The 13,751-nt window shown below is 45.2% G+C and overlaps 1 protein-coding gene across 2 annotated transcripts; it reads right to left on the bottom strand.

The window, feature by feature from the left end:
* Positions 1-5,114: 5,114 nt before the first annotated feature.
* On the bottom strand, positions 5,115-8,703 carry LOC118941216. Of its 2 annotated transcripts, none has more exons than XM_036953645.1 (2): positions 5,600-8,703; positions 5,115-5,539 (listed from the first exon to the last, which is right to left on the bottom strand). In XM_036953645.1, the coding sequence occupies exon 1, from the start codon at positions 7,993-7,995 to the stop codon at positions 6,097-6,099; it is 1,899 nt and encodes a 632-aa protein (XP_036809540.1). In that variant the 5' UTR covers positions 7,996-8,703; the 3' UTR covers positions 5,115-5,539; positions 5,600-6,096. The 2 variants fall into 2 exon arrangements, with proteins under 2 accessions (XP_036809540.1, XP_036809541.1); XM_036953646.1 differs by having other exon boundaries at positions 5,115-5,336.
* Positions 8,704-13,751: the final 5,048 nt, after the last annotated feature.

Raw genomic sequence — 13,751 nt, 5'->3', positions numbered from 1 at the left:
GTTCTGCAGGTGGGGACCATAGACCACTTCTCAGTTCCTATGCTTCCTGGCTGATGTTTTGGTCACTTTTGAATGCTGGCGGTGCTTTCACTCTAGTGGTAGCATGAGACGGAGTCTACAAACCACACAAGTGGCTCAGGTAGTGCAGCTCATCCAGGATGGCACATCAATGCGAGCTGTGGCAAGAAGGTTTGCTGTGTCTGTCAGCATAGTGTCCAGAGCATGGAGGCGCTACCAGGAGACAGGCCAGTACATCAGGAGACGTGGAGGAGGCCGTAGGAGGGCAACAACCCAGCAGCAGGACCTCTACCTCCGCCTTTGTGCAAGGAGGAGCAGGAGGAGCACTGCCTGAGCCCTGCAAAATGACCTCCAGCAGGCCACAAATGTGCACGTGTCTGCTCAAACGGTCAGAAACAGACTCCATGAGGGTGGTATGTGGGCCCGACGTCCACAGGTGGGGGTTGTGCTTACAGCCCAACACCGTGCAGGACGTTTTTCATTTGCCAGAGAACACCAAGATTGGCAAATTCGCCACTGGCGCCCTGTGCTCTTCACCGATGAAAGCAGGTTCACACTGAGCACATGTGACAGATGTGACAGTCTGGAGACGCCGTGGAGAACGTTCTGCTGCCTGCAACATCCTCCAGCATGACCGGTTTGGCGGTGGGTCAATCATGGTGTGGGGTGGCATTTCTTTGGGGGGCCGCACAGCCCTCCATGTGCTTGCCAGAGGTAGCCTGATTGCCATTAGGTACCGAGATGAGATCTTCAGACCCCTTGTGATATGCTGGTGCGGTTGGCCCTGGGTTCCTCCTAATGCAAGACAATGCTAGACCTCATGTGGCTGGAGTGTGTCAGCAGTTCCTGCAAGAGGAAGGCATTGATGCTATGGACTGGCCTGCCCGTTCCCCAGACATGAATCCAATTGAGCACATCTGGGACATCATGTCTCGCTCCATCCACCAACGCCACGTTGCACCACAGACTGTCCAGGAGTTGGCGGATGCTTTAGTCCAGGTCTGGGAGGAGATCCCTCAGGAGACCATCCGCCACCTCATCAGGAGCATGCCCAGGCGTTGTAGGGAGGTCATACAGGCACGTGGAGGCCACACACACTACTGAGCCTCATTTTGACTTGTTTTAAGGACATTACATCAAAGTTGGATCAGCCTGTAGTGTGGTTTTCCACTTTAATTTTGTGTGACTCCAAATCCAGACATCCATTGATCATTTTTGTGTGATTTTGTTGTCAGCACATTCAACTATGTAAAGAAAAAAGTATTTAATAAGAATATTTCATTCAGATCTAGGATGTGTTATTTTAGTGTTCCCTTAATTTTTTTGAGCAGTGTATGTATGTGTGTGTGTGTGTGTGTATATATATATATATATATATATACATATATACATATATACATACATATCTGACCCATGTGCTTACTGGTATTCTGGCTAGATTGTAACCCATCAACTCATGTATCTAAGTTGATCAGAGGTGGCATTACATGGTAACTAACCTGCACACAAATATAACCACAACGTGCAACAATTTCAAAGATTCTACAGTTCAGTTTTACAGTTCATATGAGGAAATCAGTGAAATAAACATGATGGCGGTGGATGAATGGCACCACAATGGGCTTCAGGATCTCATCAAAGTGTCTCTGTGCATTCAAATTGCCATCGATAAAATACAGTTGTGTTTATTGTCCGTAGCTTAGGCCTGCCCATACCCCACCACCACGGGGGGGACACTCTGTTCACAACGTTGACATCAGCAAACCGCTCGCCCGCACGATGCCATCTGCCCGGTACAGTTAAAACCGGGATTCATCTGTGAGTACACTCCGCACTGAAGGCCATTAAATCCCCGACCCTGGTGAGGACGACGAGCACACAGATGAGCTTCCGAGACAGTTTCTGAAGGAATTCTTCGGTTGTGCAAACCCAGTTTCATCAGCTGTCCGGGTGGCTGGTGTCAGACGATCCCACAGGTGTAGAAGCCAGATGTGGAGGTCCTGGGCTTGAATGGTTACACGTGGTCTGAGGTTGTGAGGCCGGTTGGACATACTGCCAAATTCTCAAAAAAAATGTTGGAAGCCGGTTCTGGTAGAGAAATTAACACCCAGTTCTCTGTCAACAGCTCTGGTGGACATTCCTGCAGTCAGCTTGCCATTTGCACGCTCCCTCAAAACTTGACACATCTGTGGCATTGTGTTGTGTGACAAAACTGCACATTTTAAACAAGGAATTGTATTGTCCCCAGCACAAGGTGCACCTGTGTATTGATCATGCTGTTTAATCAGCTTCTTGATATGCCATACCTGTCAGGTGGATGGATTATCTTGGCAAAGGAGAAATGCTCACTAAACAGGGATGTAAACAAATTTGTGCAGAAAATATTAGAGAGAAAAAAAGATTTTTGTGCGAATGGAACATTTCTGGGATCGTTTATTTCAGCTCATTAAACATGGGACCAACACGTTGCGTACATTTTTTTGTTCAGTATAAAATGGAAGTGATCATCAGCGGACCCTTCCATGCTCAATTTATCTCAATGATCAGGTGGTGGCGGCCAGCAGTCCCTGTTGATCTTTTGATATATCTCCGTCTCTGTGACTAGGGTACCCATTTGGGACTCAACCCTCAATTCCTATTTAGCTCTGTAGTCCACTACACTGAGACCAGGAGACTTCTTTGTTGGTCTAAGTCTGTGTGTGTGGAGAGATGCTGTGAAGGGCTTGGATGGACTGAGGTTGTCATTGGGGACTGAATGTCCTCATACATACACTGCATCCAAAATTGCACCCTTTTCCCTATGTGGTGCAATACTTTTGACTATAGCCCTATGAGCCCTATTGAAAAGTAGTACACTATATATAGGAAAGAGGGTGTCATTTAGAACACAGACCTGCCATTGTGATGTCAGTGAGCCTCAGCAGCTAGTGAGGGGAAGCCATTTAGAACACAGACCTGCCATTGTGATGTCACTGATCCTCAGCAGCTAGTGAGGGGAAGCCATTTAGAACACAGACCTGCCATTGTGATGTCACTGATCCTCAGCAGCTAGTGAGGGGAAGCCCTTTAGAACACAGCTCTGCCATTGTGATGTCACTGATCCTCAGCAGCTAGTGAGGGGAAGCCATTGATTTAGTCACAGGCTGTGAGTGAGTCAGACAGTACTGCGTGGGGAAAATAACCAGAGGGAGGGTAGGGTTAGTAAGTTCTCATAGATAACGCGATAACGTGGAGATAGGGTGGTAGGGTGCTATTTGGGATGCAAGCAGTCAAAGTGCACTACTTGTGACCAAGGCCCACAGGGCTCTGGTTAAAAGTAGTGTACTATGTAGGGAATAGGGTGCCATTTGGGATAGACCCTTTATCTGGGTCAATGTTTAGGGTCATTCCATTTCAGTCAAGCTGACCATGGTCATCCTGTATATCCAACACTCGGGCTTCTAAAATATACCATCCTGTATGTCCAACCCTCAGGCTTCTAAAATATACCATCCTGTATATCCAACACTCAGGCTTCTAAAATATACCATCCTGTATATCTAACACTCAGACTTCTAAAATATACCATCCTGTATGTCCAACACTCAGGCTTCTAAAATATACCATCCTGTATATCCAACACTCAGGCTTCTAAAATATACCATCCTGTATGTCCAACACTCAGGCTTCTAAAATATACTCTGAAGTTACTTAACACCGCTATGCCACTGCTTTCCATGTGACACGTGTAACGTTTCCAGAGCTCAGCTCTGCCACTGTACATACTGTAGTTGATAAATCGGTTTGAAAAAGACAGCAAGGATCTTTGTTACAAAACATCACTCATATCAGGTCCCCAGTCAATCAGTAACTAACAGCGGAGGGTCAAGATGAACCAACTTGTCCCTGAATGTAAATGTATCATTTAGCTTGGTGCAGTAGTTGCCAATATTAACACAAGTACACAAATTAACCTTGATCCTTAGTGATTTGCTAAATATTTCAATGAGCATCTTAAAAATAATAATAATAATAATAATAATTTTAAACTTGTTGCCAGTTAGTTTTTTTAAATATAATAAATAACACTGAACAAGCATGGTACAGTGATAAATATAAATTCATACACTGACCTTATCTGGATGACGAAATAGAGTGTAATGCGCTTGCTAACGGTGGGGGGAGTATTTCATAGTCCCTGGTCTGCCCTGGTCTGAAGATAGTCTAGTACCTTGTTCCATAACCTGGTCTCAGATCATTTCCTACTATTCTATATGTAAATCCGAGACACTCCATTTGGTATGATATGTTATGTATTTGGTATGATAAATGTATGTATTCATTTTGTGTGTTACGAATTTGCCAAACGTACAATATTGTAACAAATTTGTAAAACGTATGATATGTTACGAATTCTAGTTAGATGGCTGACAGTTAGTTTAGGAGTTACGTTAAAGGGGAAGGGTTAGCTAACATGTTAAGATTAGAGGAAGGGTTAGCTAACATGTTAAGATTAGAGGAAGGGTTAGCTAACATGTTAAGATTAGAGGAAGGGTTAGCTAACATGTTAAGATTAGAGGAAGGGTTAGCTAACATGTTAAGATTAGAGGAAGGGTTAGCTAACATGTTAAGATTAGAGGAAGGGTTAGCTAACATGTTAAGATTAGAGGAAGGGTTAGCTAACATGTTAAGATTAGAGGAAGGGTTAGCTAGCATGTTAAGATTAGAGGAAGGGTTAGCTAACATGTTAAGATTAGAGGAAGGGTTAGCTAACATGTTAAGTAGTTGCAAAGTTGCAACGGTTACAAGACGTTTGCTTTATACGACCAACCAACCACCCCATACGCCCACCCGTCCACCCCAACCAACCACCCCATACGCCCACCCCATACGCCCACCCCAACCAACCACCCCATACGTCCACCCGTCCACCCCAACCAACCACCCGTCCACCCCAACCAACCACCCCATACGCCCACCCCAACCAACCACCCCATACGCCCACCCGTCCACCCCAACCAACCACCCGTCCACCCCATACACCCACCCCAACCAACCACCCCATACGCCCACCCCAACCAACCACCCCATATGCCCACCCCAACCAACCACCCCATATGCCCACCCCAACCAACGACACCTCGTCCCCAGGCTCAGTGACTAGAGACAACACCTCGTCCCCAGGCTCAGTTACTAGAGATGACACCTGTCCCCAGACTCAGTGACTAGAGATGGCACCTCGTCCCCCAGGCTCAGTGACTAGAGATGACACCTCGTCCCCAGGCTCAGTGACTAGAGATGACACCTCTTCCCCCAGGCTCAGTGACTAGAGATGACACCTCGTCCCCCAGGCTCAGTGACTAGAGACGACACCTCGTCCCCAGGCTCAGTGAGTAGAGATGACACCTCATCCCCCAGGCTCAGTGACTAGGGATGACACCTCATCCCCCAGGCTCAGTGACTAGAGATGGCACCTCGTCCCCCGGGCTCAGTTACTAGAGATGGCACCTCGTCCCCCAGGCTCAGTGACTAGAGATGACACCTCGTCCCCAGGCTCAGTGACTAAAGATAACACCCCAGGCTCAGTGACTAGAGATGACACCTCGTCCCCCAGGCTCTGTGACTAGAGAGATGACACTTTTTCCAACTGCCCCGTTTGTTTGTCTAAATAAAAGCTGTTTAAATGCTGTGCTGGTGGACAGAGTAGATTTAATGAAGTGTCGGTCCGTCTATCATGAAGTGTTAGGCAGCTTTACGTGTTAGACAGCAGGAAGCACAAGGCAGGTTGTTAGCCTGGATCCCAGATCTGCTTGTGCGGTCTTGCCAACTCCAATGTAGCCTGGCTACCAGTCTGTTTGTGCCACCGTGCCACTCCTCGTCTTGGCTGACAGCATGAAGTAGGTAAAAGCACAAACAGACCTGGAGCCAGGCTAACTCCAGGGAATGTTGTATGATTCTGCCCGTCAGTATAGTCCCGTCATCACATTTCTGCACACTTTTTCAAAACATTATTTCTAAATTCAGGAAAGAGGAGGCCCCATTCTCAGAAATAGTGAAGACTTAATTCTGGTATACACATTATTAGAATAATAAAAATATTCAACAGCTTTTTTGAGAGAGACAACCAACTGACAGACAGCATGGAATGTGTTGGTGTATACTCTGCTTCCAAAACCAGAGAAGAAGAACCAACTGACAGACAGCATGGAATGTGTTGGTGTATACTCTACTCTGCTTCCAAAACCAGAGAAGAAGAACCAACTGACAGACAGCATGGAATGTGTTGGTGTATACTCTACGCTGCTTCCAAAACCAGAGAAGAAGAACCAACTTACAGACAGCATGGAATGTGTTGGTGTATACTCTACGCTGCTTCCAAAACCAGAGAAGAAGAACCAACTGACAGACAGCATGGAATGTGTTGGTGTATACTCTACTCTGCTTCCAAAAACCAGAGAAGAAGAACCAACTGACAGACAGCATGGAATGTGTTGGTGTATACTCTACTCTGCTTCCAAAACCAGAGAAGAAGAACCAACTGACAGACAGCATGGAATGTGTTGGTGTATACTCTACGCTGCTTCCAAAACCAGAGAAGAAGAACCAACTGACAGACAGCATGGAATGTGTTGGTGTATACTCTACTCTGCTTCCAAAACCAGAGAAGAAGAACCAACTGACAGACAGCATGGAATGTGTTGGTGTATACTCTACTCTGTTTCCAAAACCAGAGAAGAAGAACCAACTGACAGACAGCATGGAATGTGTTGGTGTATACTCTACTCTGCTTCTAAAACCAGAGAAGAAGAACCAACTGACAGACAGCATGGAATGTGTTGGTGTATACTCTACTCTGCTTCTAAAACCAGAGAAGAAGAACCAACTTACAGACAGCATGGAATGTGTTGGTGTATACTCTACTCTGCTTCTAAAACCAGAGAAGAAGAACCAACTGACCGACAGCATGGAATGTGTTGGTGTATACTCTACGCTGCTTCTAAAACCAGAGAAGAAGAACCAACTGACCGACAGCATGGAATGTGTTGGTGTATACTCTACTCTGCTTCCAAAACCAGAGAAGAAGAACCAACTGACAAGACAGCATGGAATGTGTTGGTGTATACTCTGCTTCCAAAACCAGAGAAGAAGAACCAACTGACAGACAGCATGGAATGTGTTGGTGTATACTCTACTCTGCTTCCAAAACCAGAGAAGAAGAACCAACTGACAGACAGCATGGAATGTGTTGGTGTATACTCTACGCTGCTTCCAAAACCAGAGAAGAAGAACCAACTTACAGACAGCATGGAATGTGTTGGTGTATACTCTACGCTGCTTCCAAAACCAGAGAAGAAGAACCAACTGACAGACAGCATGGAATGTGTTGGTGTATACTCTACTCTGCTTCCAAAAACCAGAGAAGAAGAACCAACTGACAGACAGCATGGAATGTGTTGGTGTATACTCTACTCTGCTTCCAAAACCAGAGAAGAAGAACCAACTGACAGACAGCATGGAATGTGTTGGTGTATACTCTACGCTGCTTCCAAAACCAGAGAAGAAGAACCAACTGACAGACAGCATGGAATGTGTTGGTGTATACTCTACTCTGCTTCCAAAACCAGAGAAGAAGAACCAACTGACAGACAGCATGGAATGTGTTGGTGTATACTCTACTCTGTTTCCAAAACCAGAGAAGAAGAACCAACTGACAGACAGCATGGAATGTGTTGGTGTATACTCTACTCTGCTTCTAAAACCAGAGAAGAAGAACCAACTGACAGACAGCATGGAATGTGTTGGTGTATACTCTACTCTGCTTCTAAAACCAGAGAAGAAGAACCAACTTACAGACAGCATGGAATGTGTTGGTGTATACTCTACTCTGCTTCTAAAACCAGAGAAGAAGAACCAACTGACCGACAGCATGGAATGTGTTGGTGTATACTCTACGCTGCTTCTAAAACCAGAGAAGAAGAACCAACTGACCGACAGCATGGAATGTGTTGGTGTATACTCTACTCTGCTTCCAAAACCAGAGAAGAAGAACCAACTGACAAGACAGCATGGAATGTGTTGGTGTATACTCTACTCTGCTTCCAAAACCAGAGAAGAAGAACCAACTGACAAGACAGCATGGAATGTGTTGGTGTATACTCTATTCTGCTTCCAAAACCAGAGAAGAAGAACCAACTGACAGACAGTATGGAATGTGTTGGTGTGCACTCTATGCTGCTTCCAAAACCAGAGAAGAAGAATGAGAAAAGATGGAATAAGATGGAACCTGTTGTCAGATGGGTTTGTGGTGGAGCCAAGCCGACACCTTATAGTCATTTTGGCAGGACAAGAGAAACCGGTCTGGGACCAGGCTATGGGAAGACAGATTTCAGGCATGGGAACAAAGCGAAGAACAAACTAGACCAGATGATGTTTGGTAGAAGCCAGTATCCTCTACTAGACCTTCACCATCAAAGCAGCAGCATCACCACAATAAGAATATTCAAGTCCATAAAATAAAGTGATCACATTCATCGTCATGTTTGATTTTACATACTAGTGATTTAAAAACAGCTGGAATCTGGAGTTCTAGATTCATGTACACTATATTTATGAAAGTATGTGGACACCCCCTCAAAAAAATTTATGGATTAGGCTATTTCAGCCACACCCGTTGCAGACAGGTGTACAAAGTCCAGCACACAGCCATGCAATCTCCATAGAGAAACATTGGCAGTAGAATGGCCTTACTGAAGAGCTCAGTTACTTTCAATGTGGCACCGTCATGATGCCACCTTTCCAACAAATCAGTTCGTCAAATTTAAGCCCTGCTACAGCTTCCCCCGGTCAACTGTAAGTGCTGTTACTGTGAAGTGGAAACGTCTTGGAGAATAAAAAAAACGGCTCAGCTGCGAAGTGGTTGGCCACACAAGCTCACAGAGTGCTGAATTGCGTAAAAATAGTCTATCCTTGGTTGCAACACTCGCTACTGAGTTCCAAACTGCCTCTGGAAGCAACATCAGCACAAGAACTGTTCGTCAAGACCTTCATGAAATGAGTTTCCATGGCAGAGCAGCCGCACACAAGCCTAAGATCACCATGCGCAATGACAAGCGTCGGCTGAAGTGGTATAAAGCCCCCATTGGACTCTGGAGCAGTGGAAACGCTTTCTTAATTAAGAGTGATGTTTCGTGCTTCACCATTTGTCAGCCCGACGGACGAATCAGGGTTTGGTGGATGCAAGGAGAACGTTAATAAATAGTTGTAGGATTTTCTGAAGCAGACTAGAGACTTAAACAGCTTTGCTTTTTACTCACAGTAGAAAATAGTTTTTTTATTAGGGCGAAGTGTACAGTTGAACAGATCTGTAGCCAGGCTAATCTACAGCTATCCTCACAATAGAACATTGTTTTCTACAGTAAATCAGAATGGTTAAGCTAGCTCGCCTACAGTAAATCAGAAGCTAGCTAGCCTACAGTAAATCAGAAGCTAGCTAGCCTACAGTAAATCAGAAGCTAGCTAGCCTACAGTAAATCAGACCATGCTGTACTCAGGGTTCCTTAGCAGAACATTACAACATCTCCTGCTGAGAATGTCTCTCCTTTCCATCTGTTCCTGTCAGAACTGCAGAGCCGCTAAAATGATCAACTGACAGACAGAACAGGCCAAAGCCGACCTGCTCCCGTCGGCCAGCCAGGCCAAAGCCGACCTGCTCCCGTCGGCCAGCCAGGCCAAAGGGAGCAGATATTCTTTGGCCAGCCAGGCCAAAGCCGACCTGCTCCCTTCGGCCAGCCAGGCCAAAGCCGACCTGCTCCCTTCGGCCAGCCAGGCCAAAGCCGACCTGCTCCCTTCGGCCAGCCAGGCCAAAGCCGACCTGCTCCCTTCGGCCAGCCAGGCCAAAGCCGACCTGCTCCCTTCGGCCAGCCAGGCCAAAGCCGACCTGCTCCAATCGGCCAGCCAGGCCAAAGCCGACCTGCTCCCTTCGGCCAGCCAGGCCAAAGCCGACCTGCTCCCGTCGGCCAGCCAGGCCAAAGCCGACCTGCTCCCGTCGGCCAGCCAGGCCAAAGCCGGCCAGCTCCCGTCGGCCAGCCAGGCCAAAGCCGACCTGCTCCAATTGGCCAGCCAGGCCAAAGCCGACCTGTTTGAAGAACATATCAAGACCATTTCAAGGACAGCTTTTTTCCATCTACGTAACATTGCAAAAATCAGAAACTTTCTGTCCCAAAATGATGCAGAAAAATTAATCCATGCTTTTGTCACTTCTAGGTTAGACTACTGCAATGCTCTACTTTCCGGCTACCCGGATAAAGCACTAAATAAACTTCAGTTAGTGCTAAATACGGCTGCTAGAATCCTGACTAGAACCAAAACATTTGATCATATTACTCCAGTGCTAGCCTCTCTACACTGGCTTCCTGTCAAAGCAAGGGCTGATTTCAAGGTTTTACTGCTAACCTACAAAGCATTACATGGGCTTGCTCCTACCCATCTCTCTGATTTGGTCCTGCCGTACATACCTACACGTACGCTACGGTCACAAGATGCAGGCCTCCTAATTGTCCCTAGAATTTCTAAAACAAACAGCTGGAGGCAGGGCTTTCTCCTATAGAGCTCCATTTTTATGGAACGGTCTGCCTACCCATGTCAGAGACGCAAACTCGGTCTCAACCTTTAAATCTTTACTGAAGACTCATCTCTTCAGTGGGTCATATGATTGAGTGTAGTCTGGCCCAGGAGTGGGAAGGTGAACGGAAAGGCTCTGGAGCAACGAACCGCCCTTGCTGTCTCTGCCTGGCCGGTTCCCCTTTCCACTGGGATTCTCTGCCTCTAACCCTATTACAGGGGCTGAGTCACTGGCTTACTGGGGCTCTCTCATGCCGTCCCTGGAAGGGGTGCGTCACCTGAGTGGGTTGATTCACTGATGTGGTCATCCTGTCTGGGTTGGCGCCCCCCCTTGGGTTGTGCCAAGGCGGAGATCTTTGTGGGCTATACTCAGCCTTGTCTCAGGATGGTAAGTTGGTGGTTAAAGATATCCCTCTAGTGGTGTGGGGGCTGTGCTTTGGCAAAGTGGGTGGGGTTATATCCTTCCTGTTTGTCCCTGTCCGGGGGTGTCCTCGGATGGGGCCACAGTGTCTCCTGACCCCTCCTGTCTCAGCCTCCAGTATTTATGCTGCAGTAGTTTATGTGTCGGGGGGGCTAGGGTCAGTTTGTTATATCTGGAGTACTTCTCCTGTCCTATTCGGTGTCCTGTGTGAATCTAAGTGTGCGTTCTCTAATTCTCTCCTTCCCTCTTTCTTTCTCTCTCTCTCGGAGGACCTGAGCCCTAGGACCATGCCCCAGGGACTACCTGACATGATGACTCCTTGCTGTCCCCAGTCCACCTGACCGTGCTGCTGTTCCAGTTTCAACTGTTCTGCCTTATTATTATTCGACCATGCTGGTCATTTATGAACATTTGAACTTCTTGGCCATGTTCTGTTATAATGTCCACCCGGCACAGCCAGAAGAGGACTGGCCACCCCACATAGCCTGGTTCCTCTCTAGGTTTCTTCCTAGGTTTTGGCCTTTCTAGGGAGTTTTTCCTAGCCACCGTGCTTCTACACCTGCATTGCTTGCTGTTTGGGGTTTTAGGCTGGGTTTCTGTACAGCACTTTGAGATATCAGCTGATGTACGAAGGGCTATATAAATCAATTTGATTTGATTTGTTCCCTTCGGCCAAAGCGGACCTGCTCCCGTGAAAACAATTGTTTCTTATTGGACAAGTTATGATTCTGCCCGTTAATATCAATATAGTCCCGTCATCACATTTCTCAAACTTCTGCACAAGTTTAGTCCCTCCCCGTTTGGTACCCAATGAACTCCAGTACTCCTAGCTCGGTAACACCAACATCTCTATTCTAAGCAATAAGGCACAATTAAACAGAATTCAACTACAGACTGATAAACCTATCCAAATAATGCCCTTTACTATTTTGCAAATCAAGATAAAAAAATGCAAAAAATAATTTAAAAAACAAATGAATTAACCCCCCAAAAATGGTTGGTAACTAAAACAGCTATCATTTGCATGGGAAGTTTGGATGGAACATAGAAACAGAACACAACAAACTCCTCCTCCTTTACACACATATTATTAGCATATTGTACATCTGACAGGCAGACAGGGATTCCCTATATAGCGTACTACTTTTGACCAGGAACCATAGGGCTCTACAGTAGTGCATATTGAATAGGGGGCCATTTGTGACCAGCCAGGTTGTGCCTCTGTTGTAGTGACCCCCTCAGCTTTGGTCATTAAGCCATACGTCATCATTAAGCCATACGTCATCATTACGTCATCATTAAGCCATACGTCATCATTACGTCATCATTAAGCCTTATGTCATCATTAAGCCATACGTCATCATTACGTCATCATTAAGCCTTATGTCATCATTAAGCCATACGTCATCATTGAGCCATACATCATCATTAAGCCATACGTCATCATTAAGCCTTATGTCATCATTAAGCCATATGTCATCATTAAGCCATACGTCATCATTAAGCCTTATGTCATCATTAAGCCATATGTCATCATTAAGCCATACGTTATCATTAAGCCATACGTCATCATTAAGCCTTATGTCATCATTAAGCCATACGTCATCATTAAGCCTTATGTCATCATTAAGCCATACGTCATCATTAAGCCTTATGTCATCATTAAGCCATACGTCATCATTAAGCCATACCTCATCATTAAGTCTTATGTCATCATTAAGCCTTATGTCATCATTAAGCCTTATGTCATCATTAAGCCATACGTCATCAAGCAATACGTCATCATTAAGCCTTATGTCATCATTACGTCATCATTAAGCCATACGTCATCATTACGTCATCATTAACCTTTCTGATCTCCCCATCCCGGATCCGGGTTCGTGAATACAGACTCAAGCTCATTACCATAACGCAACGTTAACTATTCATGAAAATCGCAAATCAAATGAAATAAATATGCTAGCTCTCAAGCTTAGCCTTTTGTTAACAACACTGTCATCTCAGATTTTCAAAATATGCTTCTCAACCATTGCAAAACAATCATTTGTGTAACAGTATTGATGGCTAACGTAGCATTTAGCATTAGCATTCAGCTGGCAACATTTACACAAAAAAACAGAAAAGCATTCAAAAAAATCATTTACCTTTGAAGAACTTCAGATGTTTTCAATGAGGAGACTCTCAGATAGCAAATGTTCAGTTTTTCCTGAAAGATTATTTGTTTAGGACAAATCGCTCCGTTTTCTGCGTCACGTTTAGCTATGAAAAAACCCCTGTATCCAGGATTGTGTAAATCTATCAGCAAGCTCATTAGCATAACACAACGTTAACTATTTATGAAAATCGCAAATGAAATGAAATAAATATGCCATCTCTCAAGCTTAGCCTTTTGTAAACAACACTGTCATCTCAGATTTTCAAAATATGCTTCTCAACCATAGGAAAACAATCATTTGTGTAAAAGTAGCTAGCTAGAGTTAGCATTTCGCGTTAGCATTTAGCGTTAGCATTAGCGTTAGCATCCAGCACGCAACATTAACAAAAACATAAAAGCCTTCAAATAAAATCATTTACCTTTGAAGAACTTCTGATGTTTTCAATGAGGATACTCTCAGTTAGATAGCAGATGCTCAGTTTTTCCAAAAAGATTCCTTGTGTATTAGAAATAGCTCCGTTTTATACATCACATTTGGCTACCAAAAAAAATCCATAA

This window comes from Oncorhynchus mykiss, chromosome 18, assembly GCF_013265735.2.
Source record: "Oncorhynchus mykiss isolate Arlee chromosome 18, USDA_OmykA_1.1, whole genome shotgun sequence".
Classification (NCBI taxonomy): Eukaryota; Metazoa; Chordata; class Actinopteri; order Salmoniformes; family Salmonidae; genus Oncorhynchus; species Oncorhynchus mykiss.
The sequence above is the reverse complement of the archived record's forward strand: the minus strand, read 5'-3'. Positions and strand labels throughout refer to the sequence as shown.